The 19,616-nt window shown below is 39.6% G+C and overlaps 5 protein-coding genes across 5 annotated transcripts; 2 read left to right on the forward strand and 3 right to left on the reverse strand.

The window, feature by feature from the left end:
* Positions 1 to 1,094: 1,094 nt before the first annotated feature.
* LOC125222304 (patellin-3-like) lies at positions 1,095 to 3,777 on the reverse strand. The gene is given in 5 exon segments (XM_048124832.1): positions 1,095 to 1,484; positions 1,555 to 1,705; positions 1,781 to 1,905; positions 2,653 to 3,482; positions 3,485 to 3,777. Coding segments are annotated over 5 exon segments (1,500 nt in total). The 5' UTR covers positions 3,636 to 3,777; the 3' UTR covers positions 1,095 to 1,241.
* A 2,795-nt stretch (positions 3,778 to 6,572) lies between these two features.
* On the forward strand, positions 6,573 to 9,091 carry LOC125219401 (pheophytinase, chloroplastic). Its single transcript, XM_048121371.1, has 6 exons — positions 6,573 to 7,062; positions 7,837 to 7,948; positions 8,023 to 8,116; positions 8,184 to 8,361; positions 8,449 to 8,518; positions 8,660 to 9,091. Exons 1-6 carry the CDS (start codon positions 6,704 to 6,706, stop codon positions 8,969 to 8,971), a joined length of 1,125 nt encoding a protein of 374 aa, XP_047977328.1. The 5' UTR covers positions 6,573 to 6,703; the 3' UTR covers positions 8,972 to 9,091.
* On the reverse strand, positions 9,072 to 11,834 carry LOC125219402 (60S ribosomal protein L6-like). The gene is made up of 4 exons (XM_048121372.1): positions 11,515 to 11,834; positions 11,312 to 11,418; positions 9,406 to 9,587; positions 9,072 to 9,316 (listed from the first exon to the last, which is right to left on the reverse strand). The coding sequence occupies exons 1-4, from the start codon at positions 11,757 to 11,759 to the stop codon at positions 9,161 to 9,163; spliced, it is 690 nt and encodes a 229-aa protein (XP_047977329.1). The 5' UTR covers positions 11,760 to 11,834; the 3' UTR covers positions 9,072 to 9,160.
* Positions 11,835 to 12,459: 625 nt separating this feature from the next.
* LOC125219403 (MICOS complex subunit MIC10-like) lies at positions 12,460 to 14,377 on the reverse strand. Its single transcript, XM_048121373.1, has 3 exons — positions 14,111 to 14,377; positions 13,575 to 13,714; positions 12,460 to 12,836 (listed from the first exon to the last, which is right to left on the reverse strand). The coding sequence occupies exons 1-3, from the start codon at positions 14,241 to 14,243 to the stop codon at positions 12,822 to 12,824; spliced, it is 288 nt and encodes a 95-aa protein (XP_047977330.1). The 5' UTR covers positions 14,244 to 14,377; the 3' UTR covers positions 12,460 to 12,821.
* A 2,338-nt stretch (positions 14,378 to 16,715) lies between these two features.
* Positions 16,716 to 18,486, forward strand: LOC125224551 (60S ribosomal protein L6-like). The gene is made up of 4 exons (XM_048127970.1): positions 16,716 to 17,030; positions 17,132 to 17,238; positions 17,904 to 18,085; positions 18,180 to 18,486. Exons 1-4 carry the CDS (start codon positions 16,786 to 16,788, stop codon positions 18,333 to 18,335), a joined length of 690 nt encoding a protein of 229 aa, XP_047983927.1. The 5' UTR covers positions 16,716 to 16,785; the 3' UTR covers positions 18,336 to 18,486.
* Positions 18,487 to 19,616: the final 1,130 nt, after the last annotated feature.

The raw sequence follows: 19,616 nt of genomic DNA on the forward strand, positions 1-19,616 counted from the left end.
ATTAATCATTTTATTTTTTTAATTTAGGTTAATCGTTATTTACAAAATTAACTTTCTCTTCTTTTTTTTCCAGGCCAATTGCAGATCAACGATCTTTTCAAATTTTTTATATTGTAATTCTCATCTATAAATATTTATTTTTTGATTAGCTAGTACCTAAAAATAATTGAAATGAATGGCCCACAGCAACCCAAGCACCTTAGAGCTCTAATACTTATTATGGGCCCATTCCTAATCACAAACCCTATTTATCCAAAAACATATAAACATCTTTGTCTGTCTAAAAACTCTATGATGTTGTTTGATTCATTAGACAATTCAATAATAAGATACAATATGGATTAAGTCGGAATAAGATTTGTCTAGGGTGAAATCAATCATAGTGGTGAAAATGAAATAAACAATTATGATATAGTACAATATAATTACAGTATTGTGGAGACGGACCCAGATACATTTTTGTGGGCCAAAGTTTTAAATAAAAATACAACTGAACAAAAGATAAGAATAGATATGACTGCTAGTCACAAGTAACATGACAACCAAACATGCTACATAGACAAGAAAAATCTACACTAATTATCGACCCATTTTATGCAAAACGTACACGATATATCTATTGGCCCAACTACCCCAAAAGATCCAACTTTTCATGCCCGACCTTCGTTCTATATACATAAGTATATCAATAAAGGTCAAAGGTCTCAAATCCAAGTCCAATAATACTGCCTTTAAAAAATGTCCACTATAACAATCATCGCTATAATGTTTGACAGAAATGGAAGTTGCAATGTTGGTTGATAATCAAGTGATTCATGAAAGCTCAACTACACCCACATTTCCTCACTCAGTGACTCAATTATTATTACAAGTTGGTGGCGGTTTGTCGTTAGAATTCTGTTATAACAATTTATTATATCCGCTTTCAATCATGCTCCTATTACAAGCATTTTCTTTGAAATATTTTAGACCAACATTCATTAAAATGAAAACACTACTCTTTCCATTTTATTTTTTTCTAATGTTTTATTCTTTATCCATTTAACTCAAAAAAATAATAGCACTACATAAAATTTCGTACCAAACAAGAAACGTACCAATAACAACGGACCATCGTCGTAGGAGGTGCCATAGATAGATATTGACTTAGAAAACACACAAGTTTAGCTTAACTTAACCCAAAACATGTTTCATCAAACAAGATTCACAACAAACAAGACATCGATCGCTCTCTCGTTAACTCAGAGAACCTTGAATCGGTAGACGAGCCTCTTTTTCTTCGTGGTGGGGTTGTCGACTGTCAGCAATATCTTACCCAGCTCGGTCACGTTGAAGCTGCCCAACACGACAGGCTCATCCGATGGGAGCATCTTCCTGGTCTTGTGCACGATCACCGTGTAGCCCCGTACATCATTTGGGACGTACTCTGCACTGTAGCTCACTTCCCACCCGACCACACGGAGCTCCCAACACAAAGTGCATTTCTGCAGATAATTTCAATATCAGATCGAGTAAACGGGAACGAGAATGGCCTAAACATGTCATATAGCAAACCTCATTCACGAGGATCTCAACGATCTGCTTCGTTGCAGGTTTGATAGTGATCTCCGTGGCCGGATCTTCAACAGTGAACTCGGGGTTGCACTCGCAGAAGTCTACACTCAGGCCACCATATTGAGTTGGAACTTGCTCCGGTGTTATGTACCTGTGGTGCAATCAAAAGGTATAAAACAACGAACGAATGCTACAAAGTTTCAACGATATAGAAAGCTGTACGCACTTGAAAAGGGTTTCAGGGGTCTTTGATGGGCCGGTGAAGACAAATTTGCTTTTAGTCCGTTGAGTCAAGAACGGACCCATCATCGTGTAGAAAGCCAGATACCACCACGGAACATTGATGAACACCTACACGCAAGAAACACGGTTATGGTAGTAAAACACACTCTCAATCAGAAACATGACAGCCTGTATAAAGCAAACAAGGCGGACGAAACCATAACTCTGCATAAGTTTAGACAATCAACGACATTTCTCTAATTAGGGCTAACTTCACTAAACCAAGATTGCACTTTTACTAGTCAAAATTCAAGATATCAAGCTCCACACTCGATCCTCTTCACTCTTCTTCCTCGAACAAGCATCAAAACCTTAATCTCACACAAGTTTACACAATCAAATTCATGATCTAAATAGCATTACTAACTTCAACACACCAAGAACGCATTTGCATTACATCTCACATTCCACCCTCATCGCCCTTTTTCTCTCCAAACGTAGCGCCCAAACTCCAAATCTTACTCCCACATAAGTTTATACAATCAACGACATGATCTGAATACCATTTCTAACTTCACAACACCAAGAACACGTTTTTGCAGCTGAAAACCTAATCGAATATAACTCTCCTATCACAACATCCTAATACACCTCAAACATGAAATCTCCAGCCACATTTTTGTGCTCATATCTCACATTCTCGCGAGCTTCGCCACCAAGAACACACTTTTGCAGCTCAAAACCTAATATATCGAGCTCAACGCATAGACAATAATTGAATGAGTTACCAAAATGATCATCAACGAATGCACCCTCCTAACCTATCACAACATCCTAATACACCTCAAACACAATCACATTTCGTGTTTCGAATACCTGCTTCGTCACGAACTCAGGATAGTTATCCTGCAGGATGACCAATGCCTGCTTCGTGGCAATCCGAAGCTCCCTCTTCCCCGGGCCGGGCGAGTTCCTCAAATCACTCACTTGAAAGATGGTATTAATCCCCCCCGGATTGAAATCCAGCTTCCTAATACTCCTCTCCAAGAACTGAATCCTCCACCTCAAAAACCTCCGCCTCTTCTCCTCATCCCCAAACGTTTTCGCATACAATTCCTTATTCTGGAACTCTCCATAGACGTTGTAGCAAACGGGGTGGCCCTCTCTGTCGAATCCGTGCATAAAGACCACTTTTTCGAGATCGTCGCCCAAGTCCTCCTTGAGCAGCTCGTCCACGCCGAAATCCTTTCTCCACTTGAGGGTGTTTCGCAGCATGGAGAGGGATTCCTTCACTTTGAAGTCGCGGGCGCGGAGGAATTTGAGCAAAACGACGTCGCTGCGGTCGTCCTTGAGGAGCGGGATTCCCCAAATTGAGACCTCCTCGGCGCCGAATTGGGCGGCGGAGAGGGATTCCTGGACGAGGGCTTTGAATTCGTGGAGGGATTTGAGCTCGGAGGGGGCGAGATCTGAGGCTCGGTTGCTCTCCTCTTTGAACGAGCCTAGGGATTGCGGCGGCGGTTTGGATTTCTTCTCCGCTTCTGCTGATTCTTCGGTTTCCTGGGAGACTGATAGCGCGGCGGCGAGGGGCTGGGATGCGGTGACGGCGGTGGTGACGGTGGTGGAGGGGGGAGATTCCGGCGGCGGCGGGGGGAGCGGCTGCCATTTGGCGATGGTTAGATCGGATTCTTCGGCGGCGGGGGAGGGGGCTCTTGGTGGAGGTCTAGTGAGAGTGAAGCTAGCGGAGGTTCGGGGAGCTGTGGAGGGGGTGTTTCGGTTTCCTCAGCTGTGGGCGGCGGCGGCGGCGGCGGTGTTGATTCTTCTGGTGGGTGTATTGGGTGGGTTTGGGGTTCGTCGGCCATTTTGGGGGGAGAGAGAGAGTGAGGTGTGTGTGTGAGTAGGAGAGGAGGAGAAGGGGAGTGAGAATCGTGGTGAATTGATTGTGAAGAGGAATGAGGAAGGTGAAGACGGAACAGAAGTGAAAGCGACTGTGTTTTTTTTCTTTCTTTTTCTTCTCAGGCTTTCTTATAGGCTGTGTTTGGCATCACTGTAATTCTTTTTTCTTTCAAGAAAAAGAAATCAATGTCTCGGCGGACGTTGGACCGCCGTCCCCGACGTCCGCACGTCCGCCGCCATTAGGCTATCGAGGGGCGGACACGGACGTTAGGAGTGGACATCGGATATCCGCGACGTTCCCGGGACGTCCGTCATTGCGGAGAACCAACGGACGTCGCCGGCAGATATCCAGATTTCTGAATTTAATTTATTTATTTAAAAAAAAACTCTATACAACTCGTTGAACTTCATTTCATTCGCACCACTTGTTTTATTAAACGAGTTTCTCTCTCTACGTTTCTTTTATTTTTAGTATATTCAAAATGGCTAGGGGTAGTGGAGGGGGTGATGATGATATACGTCGGAGGGGTCGTCGTCATTGATATTTATAATGAAATTTGTTTAGTAATTTTTTGATTTTGAAATGTACTTTTTTTTTTTAATAAATTTATCCGTCCGTATTCGTGTCGAAAATTAAATTCCGTAAAAATTGATTAATTTGGTGAATTGGTGAATTTTTATTATGGATGTCCGCGCGAAACATCCACCGGGATGTCCATAATTATGCAGTGGAATGTCCTTATGATGTGGCAGGAGGTGTTTTTGAGATGTCCGCCGGGACATCCGCACCATTGTGGATGCTCTTATAGAAGAAATCAACTATTGAAGAAAAAGAAATCTACTATAGTACTACTAGTACTACATTTCTTTTAAGTGAAATTTGAATAAAATACATAAATAATGAGAGAACAAAGTAAAATAAATTAAATTTTGAATCTAACCTATATCCGAAACAGACATGACACAAATAAAGCAAAAGGAACACAATAATTCAAACTCACCTGAAAAATAATCATCTCAACAATGTGATTGTAAATTACTAAATTTTGACTTTGAAGACTTCAATGTACTATATAGACTGGTAATCATATTTGAGGTAACTGTATAATTTTCAATATTCCACCATCATTACATTATGAACATTAAATTAGTGGTACTAAACAAACTACTTCTACTTTGAATAACTGTCAAAAATCTCAGCATCATTACATTGTGAACATTAAATTAGTGGTACCTAAATGCATAATCACAAGACAAAGCAAACACGGCCTTAGTGAGGGTGAGATAATTAATGTCTTACTTTTTGAATTTTATGACAAAAGAAGAGAGAGAGATGGAATTTAGAATTTGGGATGATGGAATCCTATGTTATCATTTATCCATATACTTCGGCGCTCTGCCTTTGCCCATGTGAATATCATCCCACCTATTTTATTTCATTATTATACTATACTTTTGTAGAATGGATATATAACTTTTAGTCCAAATTGTCCCAAATATTATATAGCTTTGTCAAACTCTAGTGCATCATGTAAATTTAAAAATCATAAAATTATATAGCTTAGTCAAATTCTAGCCTACTTTGTAAAACTATAAAATTTAGATAAATTTAGTCCAAATTGATAAGTACATATATTTTCATCCATTTGTGTATTGTTAATGGGCCAAAATACCTGCTCAGAAACATCCACCTCGAAGTCGGCCCATGACGAAGTTGGGCTGAATGGATCCACAATCAAGTTAGAGCCCATCAAACACTGTAAAAAGCAAATCAGTATCAACATTGTCAATTATGGAGAAAAATGCAAATCTTATTACTCCATTGAACAATTTTTCCTCAATTTAGGATGCAATTTATCAAAATCGATAGTTAAATATATTTTCAAAATATTACTCCCTCCGTTCCATAGTAATGGACGCATTTCTTTTCGACACGGAGAATAAGAAAAATTGTGTTAGGTGTGTTAAGTAAAGGGAGGGTAAAGTGAAAAATGAAAAAAGGTAGAGAGATGAAGAGAGAATAAAGTAAGAGAGAATAAAGTAGGTGTGAGAAATGTGTTAGACTTTTACTAAAAATGGAAATGACTATATTACAATGGAACGTACCAGATGACGTAATGGAGGTAGGGGTGGGAATACGGGTATCCGTGGATACCCGACCCGAAAAAACCGTGTACCCAAACCCGAAAATCATCGAAATATCTATCCAAAACCCGCCCCGATATATTTTCGGGTACTCCAATACCCGCCCCGGGTATCCATACCCGACGTATTGGGTACCCAAATACCCGGCTCTTTACAAGTGTTATTAACTAATTAAAAAATTCAAATTTTATATATTAAAATAAATACAGAAATATTTAAATTGACTAATATCTTTAATGTTTCATTTATTTTAAAGTATACGATTATATTTTTGGGGATTGGTTATGCAATACGTAAGTAAAATAATAAAAGGTACACATTTAATATAACTGTAGAAGCAACCAATAATATAATTCAAAAGTCAAAATAATTATAAAAACCACATGAGTTGGTCGTGTAATACGTAAAAGTCATTGAACAACTAAGAAAAATATAGAAGCATTCAGTGCTAAACGCCTAAACCTAATTTAAAAAATGCGTTTAAATAACAAATTGGATATTCGGGTAATACCCGATGCCCATTCGGGTTATCCAATACCCGATTTATCTCAAATTTCAATACTTAATTCCATAAAATTGGATATTGGGTATCCAAAACCCTGCGGGTATCGGATCGGGTATGGGTAAATCCAATACCCGATATCCGTATTCCCACCCATAAATTGAGGGAATAGTTTAACCAACATGAATAGTAACTTAATTATTTCAATTTTTAAAATCTTAAAAAAATAAAAATAAAAATCTTCAGCTCAGACTCGGAGTTCGGTGGCGGAGGTTTCAGTGACTGTCAGCTCCCAATTTTCTACTAAAACAAAAATTCAGTGAACAACACATCTTCATAAATTAAATGCAATATTTTCGCTGAATAAAGAATTGATTTTGGTTGGTTATGGCAGTTAATTTTGGTGCTAGCCATGCTGTTCTCCAATCATTTTCCTCTCCGCGCCAAATACAGCAGATTCCCAGTTGCAATTGGGGGAATTTGCTCAGGTTTCCTCCTTCTCGGAGAATTCCCATTTCCGCCGTAGCTCGTGCTAGCGCAGCGGAGGCGGTTACGGCCGAAAAGGAGGAGTCTTTGGCGGCGTTGGAGGTGGGCGAGATTGATGGGAAGTGCAAGAAGTGGGCGTGGAGGGGTTACGCCATCAATTACTTTGTTTATCCCGAAATTAGCAGTGAAGCTGCTGCTGATTTGAAACCTCCCCTCCTTCTAGTTCATGGCTTTGGAGCATCCATTGCTCATTGGCGAAGGTTCATCTCTGTGTGTGTGTGTTTGTGTGTGAGAATGAGAGACAGAGAGAGAGAGCTCTAATTCTTGTTTAATTCATGAAATTTTGTGTGTTTCTTGTTAATTTGATGAAATTGTGTGTGTTTCTTGTTTGAAATTGTGTGTGCCTGTGCTTCTTGTTCAATTGATGAATTTATGTGTGTTTCTTTTTGAAGTGATGAAATTCTGTGTGTGTATGTGTGTGTTCAATTTATAACATAATCTGTGTGTTTCTTGTTTCAATTTAGTAAACTGTGTGACCTATTTGAAGCAAGAAGATGTATTTGTCCCTTAGAATTGTCCAGAGAGTAGAGACTATCACTCATGTCGGATGGATAATTGCTACGAGGCGCTTGTTGGATCGAGTTCTTGTAGCACGGTGTACCTCTTGTGTGCTGATTGGCGTGCGATTGCATAGTTAAAAGTGATCCTTGAGCTTGTTTGTTGGGCTATTTAAGTTGCTTGGTCTGCTATTGTATAGTTTAAAGTGATTCTTGAGTTGTTGCATTGAGTGGTTTTTCGAGTATGCTTGGTTTACCTCCTTTGAGTTGCTTGGTTTGCTATTGTACAGTTTAAAAGGTTGAATAATGCATCAAAGTACTTACCGAAAGCATCTCATTACCTCGATTGCCATCGTTTTACGACATCTAGAGGATGTTTGATGGTTTTCTTTGATAAAGTGGAGAAGTGTATGCGTGTGGTGTTTTGGTTGCACTTATTGTGTCTGTTGCTGAGTTGTGTATACATATGTCATTTAGGAATATCCCGACACTTGCTCAGAGCCACACGGTGTACACCATCGATCTCCTTGGCTTTGGTGCTTCGGATAAGCCTGCAGGCTTTCAGTACACCATGGAAACATGGGCTCAGGTGATATAGTTTTTCGTATCTTGTAGAAACTACTCGTTTTCTTCTTTGGTTGTGACAGATGATGGTATTTGCAGTTGATACTCGACTTCTTGGACGAGGTTGTTCAAAGGCCGACTGTGTTATTGGGGAACTCCGTTGGTAGCCTCGCCTGTGTGATCGCTGCTGCAGGTATTGTTTTAACCCGAAATACATTTTAGGGCTTTATTTGGCATGCTTCCCGATTTTTGTTTTGCAGAGTCGAGTCGGTCTCTTGTTCGAGCCCTCGTGCTGTTCAACTGTGCTGGTGGAATGAACAACAAGGCCATAGTAGATGACTGGAGAATAAAGCTGTTCTTGCCTTTGCTTTGGCTGATTGATTTCTTGCTCAAGCAGAGAGGAATTGCTTCGTATTTGTTTGATCGTGCCAGGCAAAGGTACCTCCTCATCTCTCTTTCTTTCCATTTACATAATTTCGTTGAGGAAGGAAGACAACGAGCTTCATGTTGGTTATATTCGTGCAGAGAGAATCTGAGAAACGTGTTATTATCCGTTTATGGAAATAAGGAGAACGTCGATGATGAACTTGTGGAGGTACGAACGAAATGCTTTTGATTTGCTCATTCGTATAAGAGCTATAATCAAGTGTGTATGTTGGCCAAACAATAGAGTAGTTAATGCTTATGGTAAAAGGCCTCAAGTTCGAAGAGCTATGGTGAAGAAATTGATGTGCAGATAATTAGGAGGCCTGCGCTCGATGAAGGTGCTCTTGATGCTTTCGTCTCAATCATCACGGGCCCACCAGGGCCGAATCCAGTCCAGCTGATGCCAAAGATCAGCTTACCAGTCCTGCTTCTATGGGGAGACGAAGATCCGTTCACGCCCATTGATGGCCCCGTTGGAAAATACTTCTCATCACTACCAGCACAACTGCCCTCCGTGAGCCTATTTATGCTGGAGGGAGTCGGGCATTGCCCTCACGATGACAGGCCCGATTTGGTCCACGAGAAGCTGCTACCTTGGCTGGCTAGTCTCCCTGTTCCATAAGATTTTTACGATACCAAACTGTATAGCTCAAAGCAATATATGTTGTTGTTATATTGATCAAGAACAGAATCAGATTTGTGTGCTTCATTTTATAAAATCATTGATTGAATCTTGATTTCATTACGTTTATACCAGAGAGAAATAATTGTTCAAGGAAGCAAGCTGATATAAAAAACAACAAAATTGTGCCTAAAACACCAACTCATGTGGCTTCATGCCAGCCTTCAACGAGAACCTTGCTCCCAAATAAGCCTTCAAATCTGGGACGGATTCCAACGCCTTTAACAACGGGGCATCAATGGCCTTCTGGTCATCCTTCTTCTCAGCTGGGAGCGTGTTCTTCTCCTATAATTTTCAAACCACACACAGTTAGGAAACAGAAAAATCAACTTGAGAATCAGTCATGCGTTGTGAAAATGATGGGAGAAACAAACCTGTTTATCGGCCTCAAAGAACTCAGTCTCTCCCTTCTTTTTCTTCTTCTCGACTTGTTTGCCAAAGTACTTGTCATCAAACTTGGACACATCCACACCAGAAATGTCGACCTTGGTGGAGGTTCCAATGACGTAAGCCTGGTTGACACGTCTTAGGGGAACACCGTTAACCTTGTAGGGACCTGCAGCAGCATTAGAAAGAAATCAATGACCACATTCGAGAACTATCTGGTTCAGCATCTAAAGAGGTACACATTCTCATCACAAAACACCAACATGGACTAAATCCCTAAAGACTATAAAAAATCATTTATTAATACATGTAACTCTCATGGCAAGTCCCAAGTGGTAATTGTGGCAACCCACTACCCAAGGCAATAGGATATGAGAGCACCCCCTCCGGAAAAAGTGAGAGGTCAACCACAATGGACGACCAAAACACAGAATCAACAAAAGGGGATCGCTGTTTGATGATTAAAAACCACTTGGGCAATACAAGAATTCAAGATATCTCACCCCAAAATGTGAATCACCATATAAGGCCAAAACTTACGCGGACAAATAATAGTCAAGACACATAAAGTTCACATCTTTATTAATAGACAAGACTTCCCAAGTGGTTCCATTTCATCTACAGATCAGGGAAGCGCAGTTTGCAAATTAAAGAAAATTAAACTTAACTCAAGACTGAAACAAAAACACAGGTTAAATGGCACAGTAACAAATACAGTAATTTACTTCTCATGACAATTCCAAAATAGTAACTGCGAGAAAACCCGCAACCAAAGGAAATAGGATATGAGAACACCACAGTCCAGGAAATAAATAGTCTCCCAAAGTGGATATAATCAGCAGAAGGGCTCAAATTGCTTGGGCAATACAAGAACTTAAAATATCTTACCCCGAAAAGAGAATCACCATAAACCAGTGTTATCAAATATTCGCCCGGGCCGCGCTCGGGGCGCGGGGCGATCAAGCCGAGAGAAACTCGCCCCCGATTCGGTGGAGCCGAACGAAATCCGTGAGTCGAGGTTGGGGCGCGCTTGGGGCGCCGGGGCGAGTCGGGGCGAACGGGTCGGCCAGGGCGAGCGGGTCGTTTAGGGTTTACATTTAAGTGACTATTCATCTTCTTCCTTAAATAAATCAAATTTATATCTTCTTCCTTAAATAACTCAAAAAAACGGTAACTTCTCATTCTCTTGCTTATTTAAGGAATACCTACATACCTTTTCTTGAGCAAAAATCGCCGCTCTCTTCTTTCTTCTTCAGCAAAAATCACAAACCAAATACTTACTTTCAGCCTCTGCCTTTCCAAGTTCCAACCACGAGTTTTACTTCATATTTTGCAACTTGTTTTGGAACAATTATTGAGTTTGTGTTTTGGACTTATGCTATTTAAAATTTTTCTACTATATTTTTCCTATAAGCTTATCTTTAGAACTGTGCAGGTAGGAATGTATCACAGATTCACAAATATATATATATATATATATTTATATAATATAATTCGCCTATTCTAGCGCCCCGATTCGTGGGGCGCTCGCCCCGACGCTTCATCGGCCCGCGACCCAGATTCCCACCTCATCGACCCAGAGCGCCCCACGACCCTAACAACACTGCCATAAACTAACATTTGCACACATACAACAGAGACATCTTCACAATTTACAGCATCTATTTAGGCATATCGCATACAGATTACTACTACTATAAATCAAGAAGCTAAGCAAACAATTCACTACGCAAAATGAGCTTAAGAGCATGCTTGAATGAGATTCATCCATATCATGAAGCACCTAATGTCAACCTAATCAATCTTCCAATCAAAAAGCAAAACCCTGAGCTCAAACATAAAAAAGGCACACACAAATACAGCAATTTCAATCATTTTGCTAAAAAAACTCACCAGTGATGAGCAACAATCCAGAAGTGAGCTGCTTCAAAAACACAACTCTCTTCCCTTTAAACCTCCCTGTCAAAATAATCAGCACTGTTCCGGGAGTAACACTCGCCCTAAACAAACAAAATCACAACCAAATCAGCTCAAGCCCCAAAAAAAACCCTAAAAAACCAACACAAAGCCTAAAAATGAAAAAATGATATAAAAACCTGAGCTTGGTAGGCTTAGGCTTGCGCTTGTTGGAGAGGGGCTTCCTGACGTCATCAGCTGGATAAAACTTAGGCTGCTTCTCCTCGACGACGGCGGCGGCGTCCTGCTTGGCGTGGACGGGGAATTTGCCGCCATTTTTGGCCTTGATAGCCCACAGGCCGCGTTTGTGGTACATCTTGGAGCGGGAGACCTTGCCAACTCCGGGAATGAGCTCCGGATTGCGGGCCTTTTGCTTGGGAGCCATTGCAGCAGCTCAATCTGTGTGTCTTCTTCCCTTCTCTCTGAGATTGCGCTGCTGAAATATGAAATCTCAGAAGCCCTAATCAGATTGGGCTTCTTTTAGTGGACTGTTTTTAGCCTTTTTAATTCATTTTCATATCTAATTTTTATTCATAAAAATGTTTCTTTCTCTATTTTACTTTATCAATCATACATTAACCTTATATCTTCATAAATTGGACAATTATTTTAACTAATTTCAATTTTTTTTAATTTGATCACCGACAAAAGAACGAAGAGTTCTTGAGCATTTAGGGACAATTAATCGTTTGTTTTGATTTTTAATCTATAATGAAATAGTTGCTGCTCATTACACACTTTCATTCGTCCACTAGAAACATTATTTATAGATGGCATAGATTTGTATACGTATATGGTAAAGTATAAAAGAGAAATCAAAAAAACATTGTGGAAAAATATCTATAGAAGGAAGAAAGAGTATATTGCAACTATTGTCATCATTTTCATTTGGAGAAATTGACCTAATTTCACAAAACCAATTTTCAGTGTCTCACATAGCTCCAGTTTAAAAAACCTACTTATAATTTGAGCCAAACATTGATAAATAAGATAAGAGAGGCAGGCAATCTCTTGTTCATTAGTCGGTTCATTTTTCTAAGACCACATCAAACCAGAAAAGGCAAAACATGAAACAAGAGCCAACATACATGAATAGGCAGCAAGGCAATCCGCCACAACTAGTGCATTTGATCCGTTCAATCAAAACCAATCGAACCAACATTGGAACCATAATTCTCTTTTGGTACCCAATGGGGAAATAAGAGTATTGATAGACAGGAGACATGTTCTCTTCAATTACTAGGAAGTGTTTGGTTTCCTCTGAAAAGGAGATTCAAATACACTAAGAGATAGAAGCATTCGTGATAACAATGCTACATATTGTTGTGTTATTGAGTAAAGCCAAGCAGAATTCTGGCAATGCATTCTCTGAGTAGAAAAAAGCAAATGTATGGAAATGGAAGTCGAACGCCTAAGAAAACATGCTCACTCTGAAATTGCAGTTGCTTTATTCATCTCCAGCCTGCAATTGGTAAACTAATTCATTCAAAATGTGCATAGGGGTGGGAGATAAAGAAATGACTAGTCGATAACAATAACAAGTGGGAAAGGAAAACAAAGCAAGAAATAACATTTAACACTGTTACAAAGACCTTACGTTCCAGAAAACAGATAAACTTATAAGACCGACTGTCTAAGGCTAAGCTGAACCATTCTCGTCTATCTACTTACAGCTACCCACTAATCTCTGATTTCTCACTCTTTTAAGGGTTTGCACACAACACAAAACTTTCAAAACCAGAGACAGATCCATAATTTTACAAGGACATGGTTTAGCTACGCTTCAAGACTATTAAAACTTCCTACTATTGCATGGTTAAATTCATTTCTAACCAATCCAAACTATCCATGGATTATAATATCTGAGGTGTTAATTCATTGTTTACCAAGAACCGCCGCCACACTACAATAAAATCTTCATATACCATCTCTATTCTGTATTCACTTATTGAGCTGAGGTTTTGATGACACTAATTGCATAACTAGGCATCCAACAGACCAGCAAAAAAAAAACCAAGAAACCGAACAGTGCAGCCAAACTCTTGTTAACAAAAAACCACATGATTTACTACTTCGGATGCAACATTTAAATGCAATGTCACACATAATTTCTTTTGAGGAACAACCAAATGAAAGTGATACAACCAGTGATTATCGGGGAACGAAAGTAACAAAAAAGGTAGAATTTTGACTTGCTCACCTCGGGCATAGGAGTCTCAGAAACGTAAGAAGTTAATTTTGGTGAAGAAGTATTAAACTTATGAGCACACTCAGAGTATGCAGAGCCGATCCCCAGCCCGGCACCAAATGCTACCGAAGCCCAGCGTGTTACAGGACTTCCTGATGCAACATTCACATAGCTGACTAATTGGTCAAATTGATCTATAAACTAATCCAGCTTAATATGAATCCAAGTAATTGCTATGAAAATGCAGGCTTTCTCTCAGCAAAATTGATAAACTCTCCTAATCAGAATACTCTACAGAAAAATGTTGAATTGGAGAAACAGAATCAGCATACATTCAGCATTAGCAATCAATTAGCAACATTTGCACAAATAATAAGCACATGACAATACGATCTACGCCTATTCGCATACATTCTTCTGCTACAACAGAAACCATCAATTGAAAACCTAAATATCAATTTATCCAGCTCAGAAAACTGAAACCACAAATTTCGCAACATCGTCGATTAACAAAAGCTAAAAACACATCTGTGAGAGGAGGCACTCACGGAAGAGAAGAAGTCCGGCGAAACCACCGCCGAATGACGAGTAGACGAAGCGGCGCAGGCTTAAATCGAGACAAGCATCCCATTTCGCATTCAAATCGTATTTCTCTGGAATCTCAGCTTTGTTTTCAACCATTTTGAATTGTTTTCAACAAAATTGCTACCGAATTTTGACTCTGGAATCTCGCTCTAATTTCAATCAACGACGAAATTCTCTCCGATCTCCACCGAGGGTTGCGCAGTGTGTTGATATATACTCCATTTCTGCTTTTTCTTTTTCCATTTGCTTCTGCGATTTTATTTTTGTATTTATTTATTTATTTAGTATTAATTTTGTAATGCTAGATTTTAATCATATGCACTCTAAATTATATAAATATTAAGCATTGGTAGTCTTTATTGTTTTTAATTTATTTTTTCATATTATACAAAAAATAAGATTTATAAATAAAAGTAATTTAATAATTTCATTATAAAACTACGATAAAATTTTATAATTAAAATTATGTGATTACATGCATCATTGTCCTTCGATATGATTAAAGCGTGCTCAAAAATTTAAACTAGATCATATTGGAGTCAATCATGTTGCTCTTTTATCGCAGGTCAATTCACGATAAGCTCTCGAAAATTCAAATGAGCACGATCTCATATACTTGGGGCATGATTGGTAGCAATTTTGGGCTTTTATTCATTTCCCATTTCCCTGAATTGTAGATAATTTTTCTGGGCTTTAATGGTGTTTAGTAGCAACCTTTTTGGGCTTAATCCATTGTTTGGTAGCCAAGGTCAGTTTACTGAATCCTCACATAAACATTGTGATGCCCAATTTGGCCTTCCTTTTACAAGATAAATGACCCCCTCGCCCCCTTCTTCCTTGCGTTTCTGCACATTTGCGCGGAGTATCTCTTCAAGATAGTCGTGATCGGAGATTCAGCCATGGGGACCTGCTCTCGCGCTTCGCCAGGCACGAGTTCGACCACAACTCCAAAGCCACCATAGGAGTGGAGTTCCAAACGCAGGTGGTCCAGGTCGACGGCAAGGAGGTCAAGGCGCAGGGGCTTGAAATTATGCTTATAGAGCGACGAATGTGGGGCTTCCTTACTCCTTCTTCCTCGGTACCAACATATGAGTCGCCGAGCCATTGGAGGGCAAAATCGGTAACAAGAGGAAACTGGTTTTGGCGGAGATCCAGCAAAAAATAATACTCCCTCTGTCCCATTAGAAATGCAACGTTTTCCTTTTTGGGTTGTCCCACTAAAAATGAAACGTTTCCTAAAATAGAAACATTACTCTCTCTACTTTTCCCTCTCTCTTACTTTACTCTCTCTTCATTAACTCACAAAATAACACTTGCATAAAATCCTGTGCCGGAAACCAAATGTTTCATATTTATTGGGACGGAGGGAGTACCACACAATTGCGAAGAAAAGAAATTGCCGGAAATGCCTCAAGCAGTACGATTTTGTGGAAGATCCGAAGTTTTTCTTCCGGGTTTCCAGACTAGATCTAGATCTACCAAACAGGAGAGAAGGTTGTAAAACGGAAGCAAGCTCGGGCCTTTTCGAGGTTTTATGGCTTATTAACACCTACCAATCAAGCCCTTGGAGTAGATAATTGCATTAGTCGTTGGAGAGTCAAAACCTCATTTTTTCATACTGGAACTTCTTTGCAAAAACGATTCAATAATTCTCGTCTCATATTCTTTTCATGTGTAAGTACTCGTCGAACTGCCTAACACCTCTACCGATTGCAAGTTGTCAGATAGTCGACGTTCATTTTTGTAGTGTCGAGAGGCCTAGACAACCAATACTGTCTCACATCTTTTGCAAGTATTATTCCCTCGCGGCTAATATGTTTGCTATATGCAATAGTAAATTACAACTAGCACATGTCCGATGCTACTTTTTATCAATATACGTATGTCTTACAACGACGTTCATTAACTTCTTGAGTTGCGTTAGCCATCCATTTCACATCACCACATCATCACCTACATTGCAAGTCATTCAGAATAACGGTAGTAGTTAGAGAATTGTCATTTGCCAAATGACCTATCCACAAAATATAATTAAAATCGTTCATCAAAATTAATCCTTCCATGTGATTAAAGTGTGCTCAAAATTTTCAACTAGATCATATCGGAGTCAATCATATTGCTCTTTATTGTAGGTCAATTCACGATCCGCTGCGCATGCTCGAAAATCCAAATGAGCACGATCTTATGTACTTGGAGTAGAAAACTGCATTAGTCGTTGGAGAGTCAGTACCTCATTTTTTCATATTGGAACTGCTTTGCAAAAACGATTCAATAATTCTCGTCTCATATTCTTTCCATGTGTAAGTACTCGTCGAACTGGCCAACACCTCTACCAATTGTAAGTTGTCCGATATTCGACGTGCATTTTCGAATAATTGAACAGACTGACTCGATATATGAAAATTTAAGGTTAAGGGGGTATGAAATTATAGCCCGGACAATTTTTAATTTGAGAGGCCCATAATCCAATAATCAAACGGGCTGGGATAAGTAAAGCCCAGAATATAAGGCCTACACAGCCCAGCCCGCTAGAACAAGGATTGAATTAGGTTTATCGCAAATTAGGGTTTTTCTCATATTTCAGATCTCGCCTGCAAAATCTCTCCCACACGCAGAGAGGGTAGACTGAGCTGCTGCAATGGCGCCCAAGCAAAAGACCCGCAATCCGGAGCTCATTCCCGGTGTCCGCAAGGTCTCCCGCTCTAAGATGTACCACAAACGCGGCCTATGGGCTATCAAGGCCAAAAATGGGGGCAAATTCCCCGTCCACGCCAAGCAGGAGGCCGCCGCCGTCGTCGAGGAGAAGCAGCCTAAGTTTTACCCAGCTGATGACATCAAGAAGCCGCTTTCTAACAAGCGCAAGCCTAAGCCAACCAAGCTCAGGTTTTTATATCATTTTTCCCCAATTTTAGGCTTTGTGTTGGTGTTTTAATAGGGGTTTTTTGGGGATTGAGCTGAATTGGATGTGATTTTGTTTGTTTTAGGGCGAGTGTTACGCCCGGAACAGTGTTGATTATTTTGACCGGGAGGTTTAAGGGGAAGAGAGTTGTGTTCTTGAAGCAGCTCACTTCTGGATTGCTTCTTATCACTGGTGAGTTTTTATCTATTTTTTTTGTGAAAATGTTTATAATTGCAGTATCTGTGTGTGCCTTTTTGGCGTTTGAGCTAAAGTTTTGCTGATTAATGATATATAGGATTAGGTCTCACTTGATGATTCACATTTTGGGGCGAGATATTCTAGATTTTTGTAATGCCCAAGTGATGTTAGTCCACAAACTGGAGTAGTACAATTTATGGGTAGATGAAATGGAACCACTTAGAAGGTTATTATTAATTCCATAATTGACTATTAATGAAGAAGATGTGAACTTTGTGTGTGTTGAATTTGATTTGTCTTTGTAAGTTTAGCTTTTATATGATGATTCACATTTTGGGGCAAGATATCTTAAATTTTTGTATTGCCCAAGTGAGTTACTCATCAGACACCAATCCCCTTTTCTGTTGATTCTGTGTTTTGCTCGTCCGATGCAGGGGTTGCCACAATGACCTATTTGGACTTGCCATGAGAATTACATTGGCTTATAAATGTTAACTTGGAAATAATTAGTAATTAGGATTATCATCTGTTGATTTTGTAGTCTTTAGGGATTTAGTCCATGCATGTGTTTGCTTTCTGATTATAATGGGTACCTCTTTAGACACTCAACCAGATATTTCTCGAATGTGGTCATTGATTCCATTCTAATGCTGCGTCAGGTCCCTACAAGGTTAATGGGGTTCCCCTAAGACGTGTCAACCAGGCCTACGTCATTGGAACCTCCACCAAGGTCGACATTTCTGGTGTGGATGTGTCCAAATTTGATGACAAGTACTTTGGCAAACAAGTCGAGAAGAAGAAAAAGAAGGGAGAAACTGAGTTCTTTGAGGCCGATAAACAGGTTTGTTTTCCCATCACATGCACACAACCCCATGACTGATTCTTGAGTTGATTTTTCTGTTTTCCTGAGACTGTGCATGGTTTGAAAATTATAGGAAAAGAACACACTCCCCGCTGAGAAGAAGGATGATCAGAAGGCCGTTGACGCCCCGTTGTTAAAGGCTTTGGAATCCGTCCCAGATTTGAAGGCTTATTTGGGAGCAAGGTTCTCGTTGAAGGCTGGCATGAAACCACATGAGTTAGTGTTTTAGAGGACTTTTGAAACTTGGTCACTATTTTGTTTCTTTTTAACTACTTTGTGTCACTTGAACCTAAAGATATTAGGTGTTGTATTGAGAACCAATATTTCTCTCTGGTATAAACGTTATGAAAGTTTTGGTTTTATGTAATTTACTTTGATGATTTCGTAGTATGATTCTTGCTACCCAACCTACAATTGTGTACTACTTCATTCACCTTAAAAGATTGATTTTTTTTAATCGTGTGATTGTTAGATGTAGTCGATTTATGTTTTTTGAAGTTCAGTTTTCTTGTATGCCCATTTTGTTTTATAAGATAGACTTGTAGTCTAATAACCTTTCGAAAATCACTAACCCCTTGCTAATTTTACGTTTATTCAATAATGTAACTACAGCTCAGTCAATTGAATGTGAAAATTTGCAAGTTATCATTGTTGCCATACTAATTGCATCACATTAGTATTGTTAAAATCTCATATTATAGGCATACTAATACTATCATTTTAGGGAACGTTTGGTTCCTATATTTCGCACAGATAAGGATTCGATACCATGTTCAATCCTGTGTTTGGTTGCCAATTGAGTTTATGTTTGGTTGCCAATTGAGTTTAGTTCAAAGCCCGTGTTTGCCAAGTGAGGCCTGTTCACTTGGTTTCGTCAAGATCCGAAACTCACTCCATACCCCCAGATTGAGTCCATCTGACCTCGATTTCAGCGATCAATAATTCAATTTCTTCTCTTTTATCCTTCTCCCTTCTCATTTCAATCAAAGCTCTCAATTGTTCTTCTCTTTTGCCCTTCTCCCTTCTCATTTCAAATTGAATCAAAGCTCTCAATTGACCTCAACGAAGAAGACCCCTACACCAAAAGCTTCCCTGAGTCAGTGAAAGAAGTTACCCAGCAAGAAGAGAACGATGGTCGAGGTGCGACGAATCTACGGTTAGTTTTGATTTTTTTTTCCTTGGGTGAATGTTTCTCCTCCTTTTTCGTTGGTGCATTGATTTCACATCTTTTAATTTCAAAATTGAAGGTCCACTACATCAAAGAAAACCTACTGCACAAGATTCCCACAAATCTACACTTTTGTGTTGAAAGGACAAACACAGATCTATGTCGACAAAAACGCGTAGGTGCTTTAAGAAACAAATTGACTAGTAAGTTTGAATTTTTCTGCTCCGTTGAGGTCTCCGACGGCGCCAAAGTGTGAAAGTATTCCCGCCCAAATTTCAGTGTGGAGAGGGAACGAAATGAAAATAATTTGGGTTAGATCTAAAGAAAGGCTGCAATAGTTTA

Source organism: Salvia hispanica, chromosome 4 (genome assembly GCF_023119035.1).
Source record: "Salvia hispanica cultivar TCC Black 2014 chromosome 4, UniMelb_Shisp_WGS_1.0, whole genome shotgun sequence".
Taxonomy (NCBI): domain Eukaryota; kingdom Viridiplantae; phylum Streptophyta; class Magnoliopsida; order Lamiales; family Lamiaceae; genus Salvia; species Salvia hispanica.